We start from the raw sequence: 21,047 nt of genomic DNA on the forward strand, positions 1-21,047 counted from the left end.
GCAGTCATTGTTCAACTGCTTTCACCACATAGGTTTGAGGTATCAAATTTAGCAAACATCCCTACACACGACACTCAGAGCCATCTTCCCTGGTTCCAATGACATTCTAAAGGGAAATGTGTGTTTTACAAACCCAGCCCACAGTGGGAGCACAGGGTCCCTTATATATGGGTGCAAAAATCAGTTGCCAGGAAAACCTGTCACACTTGTCTATTATTTCAGAGTCTTGGCCTCGCAGCTCCCAGGTGGGTTTCCAGGCATCCCAACATAAGCCCACTGAGTGTGCTTCAACTCTGCCCCCAGCATTTCTCCTAGAATAGCACTGGGTGGCACAGGGCAGTCAGTGGCAGCATCTATGGTGCACCATCTTTCATCCCAAGTGCTCTAGAACAACCTCCAAGTTCCTTCCCATTTCCCAAGTCAGCTAAAAGCATTATTACCAATGCAGAGGAGAAACTGGGAAAAACCTACTTTTCCCAAATGTTAAAAAATGTCACTCTTAAAAAATAGCAGTGGTAGCCGGGCGGTGGTGGCGCACGCCTTCAATCCCAGCACTTGGGAGGCAGAGGCAGGCGGATTTCTGAGTTTAAGGCCAGCCCAGTCTATAGAGTAAGCTCCAGGACAGCCAGGGCTACACAGAGAAACCCTGTCTCAGAAAACAAAACAAAACAAAACAAAAAAACAAAAAAAATAGCAGTGGCACAAGACCTACCTTTTAACCAGTCTACTCTGAAGACTCAACTATCACCATTCTGACTGCTATCTACCTAAAGATGTCTGCAGCAACAGCTACAAAACTAACTTCTTAGTTCTTAGTGTGAGCCACTCTGAATGGTGACAGATGGCCACAGTGAAGCTCCTACACGCATATCATAGCAATTCCAGAAAACCAGTCATGACTCTTATTACCCAAGTGCACATGGACATTTTGCCCTATTTGCAAAACATGTTTTTTAAACTTTAGTTTCCCCTGAAATGATATTTAAAAGTGTTTTACTTTAGACAGGTTCTCATGTAAGAATGACTTCAAATGCCACCTGAGTACTGGGATGCTAGGGTGGCAGGCATGTATTACCTGACATAAGCAATGCCTGGGGGATAAGCCTAGGGCCTGAGAACACTACTGAATGGAACAATCCTCCAGTGCCCCCAAATTCAATTCTGAAGTAATTCTAACTTGTTAGAAATTAAATCCAGTGCTATAACAAAGGTTGTCTGACCCTAACACAGAATTTATTACTTCTGACAGGTCAGGTCAGTTTATCATTACTTATACTTTCTATTAAATATCTGTTAAGTAAAAGGGACTGAGAAGATGTTTATAAAAAATGAAAAATTATCAAGAAAAGGCTCTTTTATAACTCAGTTTTAATTCTCATACAGTAAATTAGTAGTCTATATAAAATTCAGCTTGTTCAGAAATGAGAAGCGTCCTCTCTTGCCCTCAGTGGGAGCACCTTGCTGTCTCTATGATCCATATGTAATGCCTGGCTCTTGTCACTGAGCCTAAGGTCTGCAGCAGCAAAACTTACCTATCACACATGCTGATGCTCAGCCCATGAAGGAAACAAGAAACCCAGCTTCATTTCTCTCAATGTCTACTGCTCAGCAAAACAAATGCTATTTGCCAAATAACAATGTTATTATTCTGGCCAGGTCAAAGAAAATTAAGGAAAACAAACATTATGAGGAAATCATAAAAAAGAATCAAAATCTTGTTGGTTTAAACCACACATGAGAACAAAAAGCAGCACTGTCAAGAGAAAAACCACTGTCACGACTGATGTTCCACCCAGGCCTCCGAGTCTCTCTGTAACCAAAATTCCTTCCTTCCAGTTTCTAGTTTAGAAGGTGTAGGCTTTGGAGTTTGGTGGCAACCAGGGAGGAGATTTCAAGTCCACTGGTGGCCAGGAACTAGAAACCCTGTGAGACTAGCCTTGTTTGGGGTAGAACATTCTCTTAAAGTAGCTACCTAGGATGGGTTCCCCTCCTGTCCCTTACACATTTCACATGGTGGGCTTTGTATGGGTAGCTGCTGCTCTTAAGGTCAGCACCACATCATCACATTAAATACTTATCAGGAAACAGGGTATCTTCACCGTGTGCCTAGGCTGACTACCCAAAAATATGTGTAAATAACATGGCTTGGAGGGTCTTTTTTTTAGTGTTTCCAGGACAATCCTGCAAGCAAAGGATATGGAATTCCTGGGATATGGAGCTCATATTTATTTCCATATATTTATGCCCCAGATTAGTACGCATTGCTATCTTAAGTTCTACTGTGTACAATCAAAGCATATTGCATCCTATAACTGGTCAAGCCAATAAAATTAGTTAAAAGATATCATCTCATAGTATAAAGGTGATCTGTTTTTCTAGGTGTTCAGAGTCAAGTATTCTTTCAACTCATTTCAACAATAAGACACCGCCCTTTTGCTGGGCGGTGGTGGCGCACGCCTTTAATCCCAGCACTTGGGAGGCAGAGGCAGGCGGATTTCTGAGTTCAAGGCCAGCCTGGTCTACAGAGTGAGTTCCAGGACAGCCAGGGCTACACAGAAAAACCCTGTCTCAAAAAACAAAACAAAAAAAACAAAAAACAAAAAGAATCCTTTTTTTTTGGGGGGGGGGATATGTCAAAATAGAGTTTCTCTGTGTAGCCCTGGCCATCATGGAATCTAGATAGCTCCACCCACCTCTGCCTCCTGAGTGCTGGGACTAAAAGCATGTGCCACCATGCCCAGCAAGAACACTACTTAAGGCCAGGCCTGGTGGTGCTTGTTATTAATCCCAGCCTGTTCAACACAGTAACTAATAGGACAGCCAGAGGCATGGCAAGACCCTGTTGAAAAAAAAAAAACCACAATCAAAATGAGCACTCTTAATTGTCATGAACAGTAAATGGTAAAAATGGATAGGTGGACAGACAGGGCTATCTGCACAGCATTAAGGAAGGTATCAGATGCCCCTTTACTGTCACTGAAGTCACACTCTTTTAGAGGCTAACCAACAGTGCCTTGGAAGCAGAAACAGATGGAATAAAACAGTCGTTGTGAAATAAGCAGATTTACAAAAGCATAAATGTTACTTTTCTCACTAAGTTGTCTTAGACTTTGAAAATTTTTGTGTTACTATAAGGTCAGATGAGTTTAACTAAAAGTATTTTATAATGAATAAAAGGTTTAAATGTCTCAGATGTAAAATCAAATAATCAGTATTAATAAAGGCTCTTTAGTGTCACCAGGAACTTTCAGTATAAAGAGCCTGGAGTTTGGTTTGAGAACGGCTGGGTGTGGGGGCTGAGCACAGAGCTCCCACAGTTGCTGTCTGTCTGTATAAAGCACCCTTTCTATCCAGCTAAGATTCCTAAGGGCCATAATAAGTAGAACCAATCTGGTCCCACTCCCTTCCCTCCTCATTTAGGTTAAGCTATTACTCTGAGGAGGCTGTAAAGCTTAATACCTACATTCAGCCCAAAGCCCAAGAGGCTTTCAAAACTCACGTAAGAAGCTGTATTTCAACTGGAACCTCCTTTCCTTCTCTAAGATTAATAGGAGACAATACAAGGGTTTTCCCTTTGGTGGGTGAGGGAGGGTAGGATAATGAAGTCCAACACTGAATTCTAGCAGAGCTTCCTGTATTATCTATTGCAGCTCAGCTGAACTCCATTCTCAAGCCAGTTAGAGCCGCAACACCCAGTACTTCCTCAATATTAACACAAATATAAACAGGCAACAAAGGCTACTTCAGACACAAACACATGCTTTTAAGTTACAATCCTGACAGTGCCTTATCAGGCTTCTCAGGGGAAAGCTCTCTGGATATAGGCTCCCAATTCCTGCTCCTGTCCCAATAACCAGCACTTTCTATCCCCAACAGTCAGGTAACACATAAGGATAAACTGTAGACACAAGCATAGAATTACTCATTTTTAAATGTGTCTGCCATGAGTGTGCAGGTGCCCACAGATGCCAGAAGAAGGCATAGGCTTTCCCGGAACTGGAGTTAGACATGGCTGTGAGCCCTCCAGGTGACATAGACGCTTGGGAACCAAGCTCTGGTTCTGTAGAAAAGAACAAAAACTCCTAACAGCCATCTCTCCAACCTCCAGAATTATTCTTTAGAAGTATGTCGACTCACATTTCTTTATGAACTTCTCAAAATGACTGCTCAGAAAATAAACTAAAGCCTTGTCAACATGGTCTGTCTCACAGGCGGCCTCACACTCAGAACAAATGAGCAACTCAGACTTTGGGCTTTGACCTCCTCTTCCCTAAGAGCACACTACCATTGGCTGCAAACCATACAACCTTTGTAACTGAATCAATCAAATCAATAAACCTCAGAGACTACTGGGTTTCTATAAAGGATCCAGTCATCTAAGACTTAAAGGAGACTCCACTTAGGGACAATTTCTTAGTTGGGATTTGAGCATAAGAAACAAATCCTATAACACATCACTGTGTGGGGATCTAAGAGCAACATGAAATGGTTGAATCTTTGCTCTTCTGGGGCCAAACAGAAGTCACCTAGTATCATTGGACAGATATGTAACATGGTAAAACATGCCGTGCTGACAGAAGTTTTAAGGCCTAGCACTCATATGCTGAAGAGAAATCATTACTTGAGGTGTTCAGCACTGCTGAATTAAGACTCTTTTCGCCTATTAAGGCAATACCTACCAGAGGTCCAGAAAGCTTTTCTGACAATAGAAAACTTCGAAAGACAGAAGACAGGAAGACATCCCACCTCGCCTTCAAGATCCACCTGAGCTCTCCTCAAGTCCCCTCAGCACATGTTCTCAGCAAGCTATTGTGATGCTACACCCTCACTGAGTGCCAGGAGGAAAGTGCTGGTCATGAGTGCTGGCAGAGGGTCATCAATTACACAATCTTTTTTGTGTGCTGTTTCTCATCTGTACACAACTGAGTTTGCCTGACAGAATCTCCACTTACTCAAGTGTAACAAGGAGCATCCTTTTGTGGAAAATCAAATATACACAACATTCCAAATCAAACCCAGGGCCTCTAACTCAAGAGTCGCTGTTGATATCAATCTATATTAACACACACTTAGCCACCAACATTGGCAAGAGGCAGTAAGAGTACAGGCAACGCCCAGGCCCTACACAGGGTTGAGGCTCTATCTTCCCATTAGACCCCCATGAGATGCCTGCTCATACACCCGCAAATTGGCGCCCAGGCCCAGTCATGCCCACCACGAGTGTTCTACCACAAGTGTTGAGGACCTGCGGCCGCTGGAGGCTGGGCCCCTGACTCACACTCAAGGGCTCCACAGCCTCCCAGACCCAGACCAGGCTGGACTATACAAGCCAACCAGTGATCTGGCAGAAACCAAACGCAGACCGCCCGCCCGCCCGCCCGCCCGCCCTCGCGCGCCCCTCCGCGATCCCTCGGCCCGGTGCCGGAAAGGGCCCCACGGGCCGCGACGCCATTTTCTCAGCGCCATTGCGCCGCTCGCAGGAATTAGGCTGAGAGCATGGAGCCGCTCCGCCTTGTCTGGATTCCAAGTGCCGTTCGGGCCCACACAGCTCCCGCCCTCCTTCACTGCACAGAGCCACTTACCTCGTCCGCCGGGATCCCGCAGCCATTTCCAGAGCTGCCACGGATCTAGACCAAGGACCAACGAGACTACCGTCCTAGAGTGGTGGGCCGCGCGGCAAGCGGAAGAAATCGACCGGCCACCGAGGTGCCGTGAGGCTAGAGCGGCTGTGCCGCCCTTCTTGCACGCATGCGCCACCCGGGTTCCCCGGAGCGCCAGCCTCGTCAGCTGGGTATGCTTGACAGATTCCCGCGTCCCGAACCAAGGGGCTAAGCTGCGAGCCAATGCCACCAAGAGATTCCTCGAGCTATCTATCCTGGAACAGCACTCGGCCCAGCATTCCAAAAGCTTTAGAAACCCTCTGCGCCTGCGGGGACTGGTGCTTCGGGGTAACCAGCACCTGATTCCGGTGGGAAGGAGCCAGGAAAACCCCAAAGCCCTTCCGTAGGCCGTGCAGCTCTCAGCCTATGGCAGGGTGTGTGCGGAGGCGGGAGGGGCGTCCGCCCAACAGGGACTCCGAGACTTAACTATGCTTTACTCCGTGCTAAAAAACACCCTTGCCCCGTCGTCCATTTCCGTCAGGAGCCAATGCCTGGGCATACGTGCCGGACCCCCAGTCCCCTCACGAAGGCATTTAAGAATTTTCCCCCCTAGCGCTAACTACAGTGACATTCCTTCACTATCCCCCAAATTACTTAAGGAAACCAGAGAGAGGTCGCTACTCCCTTACTGCACCGTGAACACTAGCCACTTTGCCCTGAGAGCAGTTAATACCGGGGCAGATGCTCAGATTTGCCCCATACAACCAGCTTATTTATGTACGCACACAGACACATCGCTTGGAAGCCAGTCTTCTCGCCTCTAACTAAAGATGTACTCCGGTATAGTAAGGCCCCTCTCACATTGTAGAGGTCTCTAATGCTCCATTCAGAAGCCCAGGTCTTGAATAGTTTTCTAACACTTCCCAAGGTTACATGCTCAAAGGGCTTCCAGTACAGTCGGAGGCTGCTTTCTGTTTCCCTTGGTGAGATCAGATCCTTCAATACCACCATTCTGATTCTTGTCAAGGAGGAGCCTACCCTGATTCCTCAACTCTGCCCTTGAGTTAAGTTCCCAGCATCCACTAGGAGATGAACAACTCCAGTTCAGGAGATCCAGTGCCCTCTTCTGGCCTTCTCGGGCACCAGGCACCTGGCATCCACTGCATGTACACTTACACAGAAGTGGAACACTCATATACATTAAATAAAAAATTTTAAATTTAAAAAACTAAAACCCAACATTTAACTTATAGTTCATTTTATTATGTACAATGCTGGAGATTGAACCCGGAGCCACCCTAGGGACATGCTAGGCACGGAGTAATTTTTAACAGCTAACTTTAGATAAAATGCATTTACTAGCACAGCACTGAAGAATCCTATAACAAGTCACCAGCTGCTTTGCACAAAGCGGAATAGAGTAAAGCACCAGTCTTTGATTTCACGTTAAAAACAGCAGGTTCTAATTTGCGCAGTTATTTATCTGGCAGTGCTACATCCATATGCAGCTGAGAACCAACACCAACCACAGTACAGAGAGCACAGGTACTGGCTGCACAGTAAAGAGCCAACAAAACAATTCGTAGACTTTGTAACCAGGCGTCCTGACATCTGTTTACAAGCACTGAGGCAAGAAGATAGTTTCAGGACAGTTTTGGCTACAGAGTGAAACACTGTCTTAAAACACAAAATACAAAAACCAATCAAGACAGCCAGGGAAACACCATGAGACACCCCCCCCCCCTCTCAAAGAAAAAAAAGAAAGAAAAAAAAAAGAGTAACAACAAAGAGGTGTATGTGTCACAAACTGACGTGACCACAGAAGAGAATCTGCAAACCTGCCTATACAAAATGAGAGGTCAGGACTGGAGAGATGGCTCAGCAGTTAAGAACACTGGCTGCTCTTGCAGAGGTCCTGAGTTCAATTCCCAGCAACCACATGGTGGCTCACAACCATCTGTAATGAGATCCAATGACCTCTCTCACCAGAAGAGAATGACAGTGTACTAACATACATAAAATAAACATTTAAAAATAAATTTTAAAAAATTAATGATTTTCCCCTGGTTTATTTCCTAACTGTTCTGCCTGCGTGTATAAATGTCCACCATGTGTTATGCCTATGGCCCCACATAAGTCAGAAAAGAGTATCAGATCCCCTGGAATTGGAGTTTTGGGTGATTGTGAGCTACCTTGTGGGAGCTGGTAATTGAACTTGGGTCCTCTGCAACAAGGGCTCTTAAGCAGTATAATACCCCCTACAACCAAGATGTCAGAATTTATAGGAAAAGGGGGAAGTGGTACAAAAAAAAATAATCACCTCCTTCCAACAGAAAAAAAAAAAAAACTTTGCATAAATAAATAGCTGTTTTGCAACTCTCTTCAACAGAAGCTAAGGACTCCAGAATCCAAGGGTTTACATTTTCTTGTTTTGAGAGTAAAAGAAAGCCGGGCAGTGGTGGCACACGCCTTTAATCCCAGCACTTGGGAGGCAGAGGCAGGTGGATTTGTGAGTTCGAGGCCAGCCTGGTCTACAGAGTGAATTTCAGGACAGCCAGAGATACACAAAGAAACCCTGTTGGGGAGGGAGGGAGGGAGGGAGGGAGGGAGGGAGGGAGGGAGGGAGGGAGGGAGGGAGGGAGAGAGAGAGAGAGAGAGAGAGAGAGAGAGAGAGAGAGAGAGAGAGAGAGAGAGAACACGAACACGAACATCCATAGAAACAACGTAGTTCTGGCCAAGCCTTTAATTCCAGAACTGGGAAAGCAGCAAGCTGGTCTCTGAGGTTCAAGAACAGCTTGGTCTACCAGCTGAATGAGACCCAGTCTCAAGGGGTAAAAGTTATTCTGTAAAACACAGCTGGCATCCTGGTACCTCATTATTTACCTAATGGAAGCATTTTGTATTTTATCCTCAGAATGCTTTTCCCTTTTTATAAAACTGTGGTATTTATTTATTTATTCAGTGCTGAGTGAGGACTGAATCCATTATGGATGAGTCTGTGTTAGAGGTAAGTGCTCTACCATTGAACTACCACTTCAGCTCCTTGATAATATTCTCTCAATTTTTATTACCAAGGAAGGTGTAGTAGTCTTTTCTGCCCTTCCAACTTTACATGGTTTCCTAAGATCTAGTATACAGGTCATTGAGCCATTGTGCAGCAAGCACAAATACCCATTGAGCTACCTCACCCACCAGTTCTTTTGCCCATATACTATACTTTTAGTTCTTCTCTGAGAACTGCTATCCACACCACACCACCCCCAAATAAAAAACAACCAGGGTTTCTCTGTGTAGCCCTGGCTGTCCTGGAACTTGCTCTGTAGACCAGGCTGACCTCAAACTCAGAGATCTGCCTGCCTTTGTGTCCCAAGTGCTGGGATTAAAGGTGTGTACCACTATAGCCAGGCTTGAGAACTGCTATTCTTTCATAATGAAACAACTTCAAGTTCCTGCCTTGGCTTGCTGAACAGTGGTACCTTTGACCAGAGGTAGTCTCTCCTACCTCTGCCAAGCTTTTATTACTTTTCTCCCCCAGGTCCACCTGTTGCATTCAGGAAGCTGAGCTAGTTAGTGAATCTACCAGGCTGACATTTCTGCCAACTTGACAACTGTCCCAGGTTATAGCCAGTGTGACTGTCCCAGGACATGCCCACCTATTTTCTACTTTTACATCCTTGATGCCATTGTATACAGGTTCTGCCCCACACATAACGTAAAAACCCACCTCTACTCAATCTGGATCTACCCTTTCACCTGGTCCCTGGAACCTTTCCATGTGTACCTCACACTCAAGTGCATCGTAAAGCCTAACACAAAAATTGGCTCATGGAAATGGGATGGCTCAGTGGGTAAGAGCATTTGACACTCAAGCAGGGGCAGGCACAAGCACATGCCTGTAACCCCAGTGCTGTTTGGGTGGTGGTGACAGGCAGACAGGATTGCTGGAACTTGCTGGCTACTGGCTTAGTTTACAGTCTAGTGAGACCTTGTCCTGAAGAAATAAGGCAGAGTGAGAGAACACAGGCCATCTCCTCTGGCCTTTATGGGCTCCTGGGTGCATACTCACCCACACACAAAGAAAAACCACAAATGAGCTGACTTCCCCCTTTGCTAGTAGTATTCACACTGGGGATTCATTCATTCCTTCAATAAATGAATGTGCAGTGCATTCATTTATTCCCTAGTCAACAGAGTCATGTAAAATACCTAAAATGTACTGGACACTTTTATTAACTGAGATGCCCAGTACATAAGAATGTTACTATTCTTTTTGTGAGTTCATTCATTCATGTGTATGTGAATTTGTGCATGTGTACTCAAGCAGGTAGAGGCTGGGTCAATGCTGGACAGATGTCCTCCTCAATCTCTTATTTTTAAGAATGACCCCTCATTGAATCTGGAGCTCACCAGTTCAGACATGGGTTTGCCAGAAGTCCCAGGGGTCCTGGTGTCTGCCTGCCAGCACTGCGATGACAGAAGCCAGAGTATCAGTCTTGTACACGGGGATCAATCTCGGGTCCCTTTGCATGAGCATTTTACTGACTGAGCCATCTCCACAGCACAGTAAACCTTGTTTTTAGGGAATTCATGAAATAAGGCACTGGCAATATGGGGTACAATGTTGAAAGCCAAGAAAAATAGTTTAGGACTCCTTTTTCTCTTTGAAACATCAAGACACCTTTCTCTCTACATAACTCTGGCTGTCCTGAAACTCACCGTGTAGATCAGGCTGACCCCATCTCCTCTACCCCAAGTGCTGAGATTAAAGACATGCATTACCATGCTTATGTATCTGGGTGTTTTGCCTGTATCTGTACGTATGTGTACCATATGTACACGCACGGTGCTCGTAGAGGCCAGAGGAGGGAGCCCGATCCCCGCCACTGGAGCTGCAGGCAGTGACTCCATGTGAGCATGGAGAGCTGAGCCTGAGTCCTCTGTAAGAGCGGGAATGCACTTAACTACTGAGCCACTTCTCCAGTTCCAGAACTATTTCTCAAACTGTGAGCTGCAATCCTATATGGGGGTCTATAGCTGAAATGGGGGGAAGGTCACACCTATAGATTCTAAGTACATAACAAATCAAAATTAAACACATAATGAATCTGAGGTGTTTCTAGCAGGGTTCACCCATGGTGTATTGATCAACTGCTGTCTTGGTTCTTTTAAGTGTTTTTTATTATTTTTAAGTTATGTGTATGTGTGTCTGTGCACATGTGTACAGATGCCTGTAGAGTTCAGGAGAGGGCATCAGATCCCTTGAAGCTGGAGCTACAAGTGGTTATGAGCCACCATGTGTTGGGGCTGGAAATCAAACTCCTTATCAAGAGCAGCAAACGCTGAGCAACGTCTCTGGGCCCTGCGATCTTGGTTGTGAAAATAAAACATGCTCACTTTACATAACAGGAAACACCAACAAATGCACCTTAATTATATTTAAGACTACAGCATGTTATGAACTGCAATATTTTTACTGTACAAAGTTTATTCACTTGAATATGATAGAAGCCAGGTGCAGTGGTGTGCACCTTTAATTCCAGCACTTGGGAGGCAGAGAGGCAGGTAGATTTCTGAGTTTGAGGCTAGCCTGGTCTAAACAAGTAAGACTGAAAGAAAGAAAACATAATTGTTTAATTTTAAAAACTTCCCTGCAGCATGAGAGTGTCAAATTAGTAATCTTTGGATGGTGTTAGAACATTAATTTCAAAAATTGCTGTTGGAATTACTGACTTGAGCTGTGCCAATAAATAAAAAGACCAAGATCAGGACTGGGATATAGTTAGCTATCTGGTGGGTTCTTGCTTAGTATGCACCACACTCAGAGTTCAATCTCCACCATTATTGGCATTCATCATGCGAAAGCCTGCGATCACACCATAAATTAGAGCAGGAGACACTAAAATCACTGTCACTCTTGCCTACATATAAAGGTGCAGCCAGCATACACAAAGGAGACCTTGTCTTTCAAAAAATAAAACATCATGCTGGACTGGCTTATACGATTTATTGTTTTCAGAAATGGAGTTTGGTTCTTAGCATTCATACAGGAGTCAGAGGGCTTGCAATCACTTACAAACTCTGTTCCGGGGTTCTGACACTCTCTTCTGGCCTCCAAACAGACATTTGAATACACAAAAATAAGTCTTAGAAAATAATTCATTCAGCTTGACCTGGAACTATATAGATCAGATTATCCTTGAACTCAAATACTCTCGACTAAAGGTCTGTGCCACCCCATCCAGACAAAAAAAAAAAAAAAAAATGTTTTTTTTTTTTTTTTTTTTTAAAGATTTGTCAGGCACGGTGGCGCACATCTTTAATCCAGCACTCAAGAGGCAGAGCCAGGAGGACCTCTGTGACTTAAGGCTAGCCTGGTCTATATAGTAAAATCCAGGACAGCCAGAGCTACATAGTGAGATCTTGTCTCAAAACAAAAACAAAACAACAACAACAAAAAACCCCGAAAATTTATTTTTATTTATGTGTATATAAGTGCCCAGAGACCAGAGATATCAGATCTCCAGAAACTAGAGTTACAGGTAGCTGTGAGCTGCCTGACTCAGGTACAGGAAACTCAAACTCAGTCCTCTGAGCCATCACTTCTCCAGGCCCAGGGCTAACACTTAACGTAAAAATAAACAAGCATATGCATCTCATTAGAATGAGAATTTGCTTTTGTCCTTAATGGTAAAATTGCATCTATAAAAGACCATTATGAAATTAAGTTATCGGTTAATTCTTGATTTGTACAATTATTTTACACACACACACACACACAAAATCCTTATGTAAAGTGGTTGTAGGTGGAAACTTTAAGAAGAATCCCTAGTTTACAAGATCACCTGAGCTGGGCATGGTGGAACACACTTTTAAAAAACAGGGTCTCTCTACATAGCCCTGGTTGACCTGGAACACACAAGAGATCCACTTGCCTCTAGGTGTGCCACCAGATGCTGCCTGTGGGGCGTACTATTAACATCTGTGCTACACAGAGAAACGTTATCTGGAAAATTAAAAAAAGTCTCATCTGAGCAAAAGGAAAAGCCAAAACTTGCTGGTATTTAGCGAAACTTCCCAGGGAAGCCCAAGCAGCTGAGAGTAGCATTCCACATAGTGCAGCCCAAAGAGAACAGGAGTCGGTGACTGAAGCAGGAAGGTCAATTAACTGACAAACAAATGTCTTACATGGAGGTCAGGGTGTAGGAGAAAAAGTACTTTAAGAGGACATAAAAGGACATAAAGGCGCACGCCTTTAATCCCAGCACTTGGGAGGCAGAGGCAGGTGGATTTCTGAGTTCGAGGCCAGCCTGGTCTACAGAGTGAGTTCCAGGACAGCCAGGGCTAAACAGAGAAACCCTGTCTCGAAAAACCAAAAAAAAAAAAGAGGACATACGTGACAATGTTAGGAAAAGACTCCGTTGTAAAGGACACTTCGTGCAAGCAACAAAGATGATGAGCTCAGAATTAAGCGGCTCAGGAGCCCTAAACAGGAGCTAGTTTGTAGAAGAGACGACAGCACTAGCAAGGCTGCTAATCCATCAATCCACAGAAGCACTGAAATTCTGAGTTAACTCCTCTCTCCTTAAGATACTGGCCTCTTCCCTAGCACACTTTTGAGTTGATATCCAACTTTACCCAGGGTTAAAGTAAGCGCTACAAAGTTCGTCAATACCAACCTAAATAGCTTTGGTTAGAGCTATGGTCTTGCAGACTTAACGCGTGCACCCACTGTGGCCACTGTGTCCGACACATCTGCTAAACTGGCCTTATTTTCAGTGGCTCAATGAGAAGTTGCTTTCCCTAGACTCAGTTAATTTTTAAGCAAGCACACTCAACTATCCCAGCGCAGTCTGACCAACACAACTTCCAGAAGCATTCCAGAATTTCTTTACATTACAATGACTGAATTTGCATTATCCTCCGGTAGACAATAAACACATAAATATGCAAATGCCCATTTAACGATAACAGCTCGGCAGTTTTAGACGGCCCCAAACTAACCCCACCCCCACCCCTTACAGAAATCTCTAAAACTATCTCATGGCAATGGGTAAACAGGATTTGGGCATGGGAGGGATAGGGGGTCCCTTCTCTCGCGGCAGGAATCCCCTCCGCCGGAGTTCAGGATGGGTCCTCACCGTACGCCGCTAAGAATAAAGACACTCTCTGTAATTGCCCAGAAGTAGGGAGTACCCTCGGCGGCCTGGAGGAGTCCTCAGTGTGAGCGCTTCTGAAGATGAATCCGCTCTGCTTCCATGATTGCCTTAGAAGCAGGGATTAACTTCCATCCATGCTCCATTCCCCGAGAACCCCAGCACTAGCGAGTCACCTTCTTGAGTGCCCAGAAACGAAGGAACGAGAGACTCTGCAGTCCGCTCTCGAGCGTGGCCACGAGAATCGCTCTACGTGGGGCTGTTCTGACGCTGATCTGGCCTCGATTACAACGTTCCCGGAATAAATCCTAGGAGCCTGCTCACGTCCGGAGGCCTTGTCTTTGGGACTAGAGCCTGGCGGACTACAGGCCAGGGAATGCCCTTCTTATCTCGCCACTCCGGTGATCGCACACACCTATTCCTCGCCCCCACTTCACACACGCATACATACACACAAAAAAAAAAAAGAAAAAAGAAAAGAGCTGGGACCTTCATTTCGAACTCAGTCTACACGTCTCCATCCCCGCGCTAGCACTCAGTACGTGAATGCCCCCGCAGCAGCCATCTTGCGCAGAAGCGATAGTAGTCTTTTGACTCTCGCGCCAACCCGTAGAGCTAGGGCACCGCCGAAAAGTTGTGCGCAAGAACGGAAGTCGAGACCCTAGTTTCCGGTGACCGCCCACCCAGCAGATTCGCGAGAGGATTCCATTGGTTGCCAGTTCGCATCTCTAGATCTTACGATCTCGCGAGAGTGTCCGAGGGGGCCGACGCCGGTGTATCTACCTCTGCTTCGCGCCCCGCCCCCGCCTCCGCCGCTGCCTCCGCCTCCTCCTCTATCTCCCGCCGTCTCTGCAGCCCCTCCCCGGCCCCGGGAGCGGCCGCGGAGCCGCCACCCAGACCCTGTCGCACGGGAGGCGGGATCCGCACGGTAAGATGGCCGCAGCGGCCCCTGACGGCCGTGCCGAGCTTCTCCGCGGGGCTCCGGGGTGGGCCGCGGCGCGGAGGTCAGAGGTCGGGGGCCTGTGTCCGCCAGGTTGCCCTGCCCAGGCTATAGGAAGCCCGAGGCGAGAGCGGGGATCAGGGCAGTCAGTCCTGCCCTCCACGGCCCGGCCCCGGAGCGGGAGGTCTGGAGGCCGCGCTGTTAGTCGGGGTGCTGCCGGGACAGGAATAGTTACTGCAAATGTTCGCAGGTCTCTGCGATTAAAGGCGCAGTGAAGGGGACAGCGAAAGGTGAAGACACAGCTAATGCGTTAAAAGTCATCCTCCGGCCGTAGGATGCATCCCCGTCCACTGTGTAACCGCTGAATGTTGGACCACTGATTCCTACAGAACCACTACTAGCCCCTGTCTCTGTCCTCAGCCTTGCTTGGTAACCTTTCCAGGCGCCGAGTGGAAATCGAGAGGCAAGGACCTTCTTGACAAGCATTTTTCCAGACTGATGTTTAGCTTACTTATGAATAGAAGTTGAATCGGTGAATTCTGCTGTTATCCTGTGGCACGGAGAGGCATCAGCCCCGTTTAGTTTCACTTCCCGCCTCCCCCTACTACTACTTCTAAACCTTTTAGGCTGTTGGGATCTTCAAGTCTGCCAGAGTTAGAAGTCCTGGCATGTTGCAAATTCGAAGTCCCTCTAACATTCACTGTGCAAATTGTTCTCTGCAAGTGGGCTTTGGAATCTTACTATCTTAGGTCTTTAAAGAAAAAAAAAAAAAAAACTCTTGCTTAAATAGCTTTTCCCCTAGTATGTGTATGTGCGTATTTCCAAAATTACTGTTTCTAGCGTGGGTCCCAGGACCTGTAATCCAGAGGCCTACCACACCTCTCTGCCTGCCAGAGTCCTCTGCACCAGACTTGCCCTGCTCCTCCAACCTGTTTTACTTGCATCTCTCCCACGTTGTCGTGCTCACATTTCTAAGGCCTGACACTTGAAACCACCAGTCTGGTTGTCCGTGTTTCTTTCTTTTCTCTTGTCCCTTCATATTCAGTCCAGCAACAGCTTCCATTGATTTGGAGGCCAAAGCTTGATCATGTCTAATGCTGTCCACTATACCAGCGCTAGGATAGCTCTTTGTTGGACTGCTTAGCTCTTTCCATCCAATAGAAGCCAGAGCCATCTTTCAATTTTATGACATATTAAAACAAATTAGCTTGTCCTTTGCAATGCACAAAGTAATACCTGTGAAGTATATGTTATTGACCAAGTGAAAATGATCCAGTTTGTGTTCCTAGAGTTACCCTGACTGCCCCTCCCCCACCCCGGCCGAGGTCCTACCATCCTGCCTTACTCCCCCACGAAACAGTCCCTGTGTGATTCCATGTCTTTGCTTAAGATCATACAATATTTTGTGCTAAAGACATTCCATGTAGTTTATTTCATATCAGATTTTGCAAAACTCATGTCACACTTGGACTTCTTTTTTAATTTGTTCTATTTTTCCCATTCAGTGTTGTTTTATTAAAGTGATGTACAACCATATTCCCTTCTAAAGTCTAAATACTTTAAATGTAAAAAGTTCTTTATTTGTATTTATTTTTGAGGCACAGTCTTACCATGTAACTCTGGCTGGCCCAGAACTCAGATCTCTAGATCCATTTTGACTCCGCCTCACAAGTGCTGGGATTAAAATTGTGGCCAACTCACCCAGCCAGAACAGTTTTTTTGAACCTATTTGTTGACTTGATAACATGTTTTAGCTTCCTTTACACTGAGTGTGAATATGCATGTTTGACTGAGTAAGTGATGCATGCTTGTGCCATACGCTCTATGTGAAAAGCTGCAGCCTTATCTTCAGAACACAGGTACCCAAGGGTTTGGGTGTGGCATTTGTATATCAAAGCTCCTGTATTCAGGCTCCTGTTGAGTTTTGGGGAGTGGAGTCCACATTTTGCCGTCTTAAGCGCATCAGTGAACCGCATACTCTTTGGTGCCTGCTGGAACTGGTCTAGGATGTAGGAGTACAATTGTTGAACTGAGAGAGGCATGTGCCACCTTATCAGTTTTCCCACATAGGAGTTGAAGGAAACTCCACCCTTCACTAACACGTCTTCACTTTGATTGCTGCGTCCTTTTTACACCATAACATAAAACATTTGGTATATAACTAGTGATTCCCTTTATACTTTTAGCTTCAAACCTAACCCCTCCTTCATAGTGTAATGTCTTGGTCTCTACATTCTAAGACTTCTGACTATTTCACTAACCATACTAGACATGTAGACATACTAGACATGTCATTTTCTCAGGCCTTTTTCGTTTGTCAATTTCAAGATTGAAAGCATTCTTCTACTCTTACACTTACTACATTGCTGTGTTTATTTTTTTTTTTTTTTGGAATGATTACACTGGACATAGAATTCTTCCCCAATTGTTGTATCTTTTTCCTGTAGAAATAAATCATAATGAGTTATGCAGAAAAGCCCGATGAGATAACCAAAGAGGAATGGATGGAAAAGCTTAATAACTTACATGTCCAGCGGGCAGACATGAACCGACTCATCATGAACTACCTAGTCACAGGTAAAGGTTGGCCGCGGCCAGCAGCTGACCATCGCTCTCCCTTTTTAAACAAGTAGCCCTTTACCTCTGAAGTGTAATGATAAAGTTAGCTCGTACTGAAAAATCATAAAAACACTATGTAAATTTTAATATTTGTAAATCAAACTGACCTGTTAAGATGGCCTTTTGTAGCCCAAAGTGATGTAAGTCACACCCATAATCCCAGCACTTGGGAAGATGAAGCAGGATTGTGATTCAAGGCCAGTAATGTGAGACTTTTTCCCAACTTCCCTAACCCCTAAAAAATACATATTTTTCCTAATTTCTATAAATTAATTGTTCCAGCTCTTTGAGACCTTTGAGACACCCTTTTTTGGCCTTTGACAGTTTCGAAGTTGAGCCTTCATGATCATTAAGAGTGTTCTGACTCAGAGGCAGAGGTAGGAGTCTTGTGAATTCTAGGCCAGCCTGTCTGTCTCAAGACTTTAAAAAAAAAAACTTTGGAGTATATTTAAAGTCCAAATAAATGATATCTTCTGGCCAGTTTGGAAAAATATTGTGGCCTGTTTCTAGGTGTGTGCAACTCAAAACATGGAAGGGAAGGAAAATGGCTGGGAATATGCAGAAGACAACAGCACTTGATGCTCCTGCTGGGGAAGGAAAGTCACTACTAACTGGGGTGAAGGAGTCAGTCTCCCTGCCCGGTTCTCATCAGGCATGCAGTGAGAAGTCTCTGCTAAACTTCTTAGTGGATAGGAATCTTGGCCTGTGGTTTCACCAGGTTCCTGTAGGTAAAGTGGCTCCAGAGTACAGCAGCCCTGTGAAGATACAGCAGGGAGCCTGCCTCACCTGCAGTTATCTCTGTTGCTCTGCCTTGATGATATCACAGCACACAATGGGCTAGCAGTATGTGACCTTCAGGTTGGTAGGCTAGGCCTTTTGGGTAGCTGCAAAGGAATGACAGCCTTGACTATTAATCACAAAAATATTAAAAAAACAAGTCCCTAAGAAGTGGGATTCCCATGTAGGATCATTGAATGATGGCTGGGCTCTTTAGACGTGCAGAGCCTTAATTCCTGGTCACCTTTCCTAGCAGTGAAGATGGTTTTCTTTTCAGAGGGCTTTAAGGAAGCAGCAGAGAAATTTCGGATGGAGTCTGGGATCGAACCAAGTGTGGACCTAGAAACACTTGATGAACGAATCAAGATTCGGGAGATGATTCTGAAGGGTCAGATCCAGGAGGCCATCGCCTTGATAAACAGCCTCCACCCAGAGCTCCTAGACACAAACCGGTATCTTTACTTCCACCTTCAGGTGAGTTTAAGCAGTCTGATTGGGTGCTTGTCAAATTAGGCTTGTTTGCGCTGGCTCAGAAAGAAATCGCCATTGTTTATTAATTGAATATTGCTTAGTGTTGGGGAGGAGACAGGCTTTGAGTTAGCTGCTGCTTTATGACTATTGTTGAAACTAGTCACTTTTAAAAGGTCTGTGGGGGCGGGGATGAGAATGAATAGTGTGCATTTGGAAGTAAGAGGCAGTCCTTGGGAGTCCATTCTTTGTACCCTTACATGGGGGGCCTCTGGGTGTACTTGTACAACAAACACTTTGACTGTGACAGTCTCACCAATCTCTCCTTTTGCTTTTAAAATGAAAACTCACCAACTTGGAGATGATAAAATCTTTTGTGATGCCTTTCTTACTGCCCTTTGCAGTGGTGGGTTGGAACCAGGGCCTTGCCTAGATGCTGAACAGGTACTTTTAACACTGTGAATTACACAGTCAACCCATAAGATATACTTTTGATTGGAGCCAAATGTTTATTGTTATTCATCTAGGTGTGTGCCAGCCAAACATGGTTGTCTTTGCTGTCGACCATACTAGATGTCACCTGCCTGGGTGTGCACAGGCTGGCTAACCATGTCTGTCTTTGTTCTTGACCAGCAACAACACTTGATTGAGCTTATCCGTCAGCGTGAGACAGAAGCAGCATTGGAGTTTGCCCAGACGCAACTGGCAGAGCAGGGTGAGGAAAGCAGAGAATGCCTCACAGAAATGGAGCGTACATTGGCCTTGCTGGCCTTCGATAGCCCTGAGGAGTCGCCTTTCGGAGACCTCCTCCACATGATGCAGAGGCAAAAGGTAAAGGGCCAGGAAGGGAAGAGCCAAGTTCTTGGACATTCAGAGGACAGGTGAAAAGATAGTGCGTGTGCTGCTCTTGTGTTGGGGTGAAGCACGTGGCCCTGGGCTAGGTGACTCCAGAAGGACACTGGAAGCTCCTCTGATCTGTCCTCTTTGATCTTGTGAAAGTAAGAACAGCCTCGTTGTGACTGTTAGTGTCCAAAACCCTTTACCAGTTTTTCTCCTCTTAATCTTTCTCCATCAGTTTAGAAACAGGTATCTGAAGTATTTTCAACTTAAAAGCAGGAAAGTCTTCTGAAATGTTTTCTTGTTCCTTCCACATGCTACAAGCATGGTAGTTTATTGCTTCCTAAGACCCATGTCTTCCTTTCCCCCATGTGTTGGAGCCCTTGAAAATCTTGTTGAGGTGTCTCTTTAAGGCTTGCCTGCAGGGGCTCATAGAAACATTGTGCTGTTCCTCTATGTCAAAGTCCTCACAAAACTGTTTAAAAAGAGTCAGGGTGCTTAATGACCAGAGTGTAAGCTCCTACAGGTGACAGTCATTTAGTGTCCTTGGAACGGCTTATAGTTACATGTTTAACTTGTTTTTACCTGAGTAACCAGCTTCCTGGGTGAGAATGGTGTCCAGATGGGCTGGACTGGAGCTTATTGATAGAGTGCTTCCCTGACTTCAGGCTTGCTAGGAGTGCATGTGTGTGGCCATCTCTATTGGATGTGTTTCTTTTCTAGGTGTGGAGTGAAGTTAACCAGGCTGTTCTGGATTATGAGAATCGAGAGTCCACACCCAAGCTGGCAAAATTACTGAAACTGCTACTTTGGGCTCAGAATGAGCTAGACCAGAAGAAAGTAAAATATCCCAAAATGACAGACCTCAGCAAAGGTGTGATTGAGGAGCCCAAGTAGAGGCTGTGCATGGACCCAGCACTGTCAGTAGGCACAGGACTCTCTCTCCTCGGCTGTGACTGGCAGATTGTCACCGCAGTAGAGAACCTTTACCCCTGTACTTTTCTTTGGCCCCCATTGTTTAAAAGGGGAAAATGGCCTTTTTAAACACTGGCAAACCCATGATGGAAGACTCCACCTCTGCCGTGCCCTGTATCCTGAGGGATGCGCACACTGCAGTTGACTATCCCCGTGCTTCCGGATGGCTGGTTCCAGAAGATGTGGTTTGCCACGGTGTGCTGCACTGCTAGGGAGTGTCATCTCAGCTGAAGGCCTCGCCTCACACAGGACAGCACATGAGAGCACTGATGGGCTTTTGCTACCTGCTACGTGCAGGCAGGCAGGATTTTACCTTCCTAGGTCTCACCAGACTTCATGGTTTTCCTTACCCCTTCTTTTCTTTTCTTTTCTTCCTCCTTTTGTTCCTTCATAGGAAAGAATATATAAATTTGTAAATCTTAATTCAAAGATAACTTTTGTGTGGGTATTGAGTTTGGTTTGGTTCTTTGCCTTTTGGTGTGGGCTGTGTAGCTTTGGGGAGGGGATGTGAGTGTGAGGGGTGAGGCTGTGGGGTTTTTTTCTTTTTTAATTTTTTAAAATATATTTTTGGTGCTGTATGTGATGAGAGACTCATTCATAGTGAATCAGCGAATAATCTCTTGCAGGTAACTTTATTTGAAAATAAAGATTTCTTTTTACTTCCAGAATAACCACAAT

General features: G+C 45.4%; 2 protein-coding genes across 10 annotated transcripts in view; one reads left to right on the forward strand and one right to left on the reverse strand.

Moving 5' to 3' along the window:
• Dido1 (death inducer-obliterator 1) overlaps positions 1-14,404 on the reverse strand; it is a 52,592-nt gene extending 38,188 nt beyond the window's left edge. For 2 of the 8 annotated variants that reach the window (XM_076930384.1, XM_076930382.1), the window contains exon 1: positions 4,680-4,833. The gene's annotated coding sequence lies outside the window, so the exon portion shown is untranslated. The other 6 variants (XM_034495738.2, XM_034495739.2, XM_034495740.2 and 3 more) reach the window with 6 other exon arrangements.
• A 91-nt stretch (positions 14,405-14,495) lies between these two features.
• Positions 14,496-20,803, forward strand: Gid8 (GID complex subunit 8 homolog). 2 transcript variants are annotated; one of them, XM_076930387.1, is made up of 6 exons: positions 14,545-14,681; positions 14,944-15,156; positions 17,141-17,270; positions 18,367-18,563; positions 19,191-19,388; positions 20,118-20,803. In XM_076930387.1, the coding sequence occupies exons 3-6, from the start codon at positions 17,153-17,155 to the stop codon at positions 20,289-20,291; spliced, it is 687 nt and encodes a 228-aa protein (XP_076786502.1). In that variant the 5' UTR covers positions 14,545-14,681; positions 14,944-15,156; positions 17,141-17,152; the 3' UTR covers positions 20,292-20,803. The 2 variants fall into 2 exon arrangements, with proteins under 2 accessions (XP_034351634.1, XP_076786502.1); XM_034495743.2 differs by lacking the exon at positions 14,944-15,156 and having other exon boundaries at positions 14,496-14,681.
• The last annotated feature ends 244 nt before the right edge of the window (positions 20,804-21,047 follow it).

Source organism: Arvicanthis niloticus, chromosome 2, assembly GCF_011762505.2.
Source record: "Arvicanthis niloticus isolate mArvNil1 chromosome 2, mArvNil1.pat.X, whole genome shotgun sequence".
NCBI classification, from domain to species: Eukaryota; Metazoa; Chordata; class Mammalia; order Rodentia; family Muridae; genus Arvicanthis; species Arvicanthis niloticus.

What these genes read in the sequence shown, in the direction of transcription:
- Gid8 (XM_034495743.2), top strand. Translation starts at nt 17,153, where the DNA reads ATGAGTTATGCAGAAAAGCCCGATGAGATAACCAAAGAGGAATGGATG. An exon ending in ATCTTTACTTCCACCTTCAG is followed by an intron (nt 18,564 to 19,190) that starts GTGAGTTTAAGC and finishes GTTCTTGACCAG; the next exon opens with CAACAACACTTGATTGAGCT. An exon ending in ACATGATGCAGAGGCAAAAG is followed by an intron (nt 19,389 to 20,117) that starts GTAAAGGGCCAG and finishes TTTCTTTTCTAG; the next exon opens with GTGTGGAGTGAAGTTAACCA.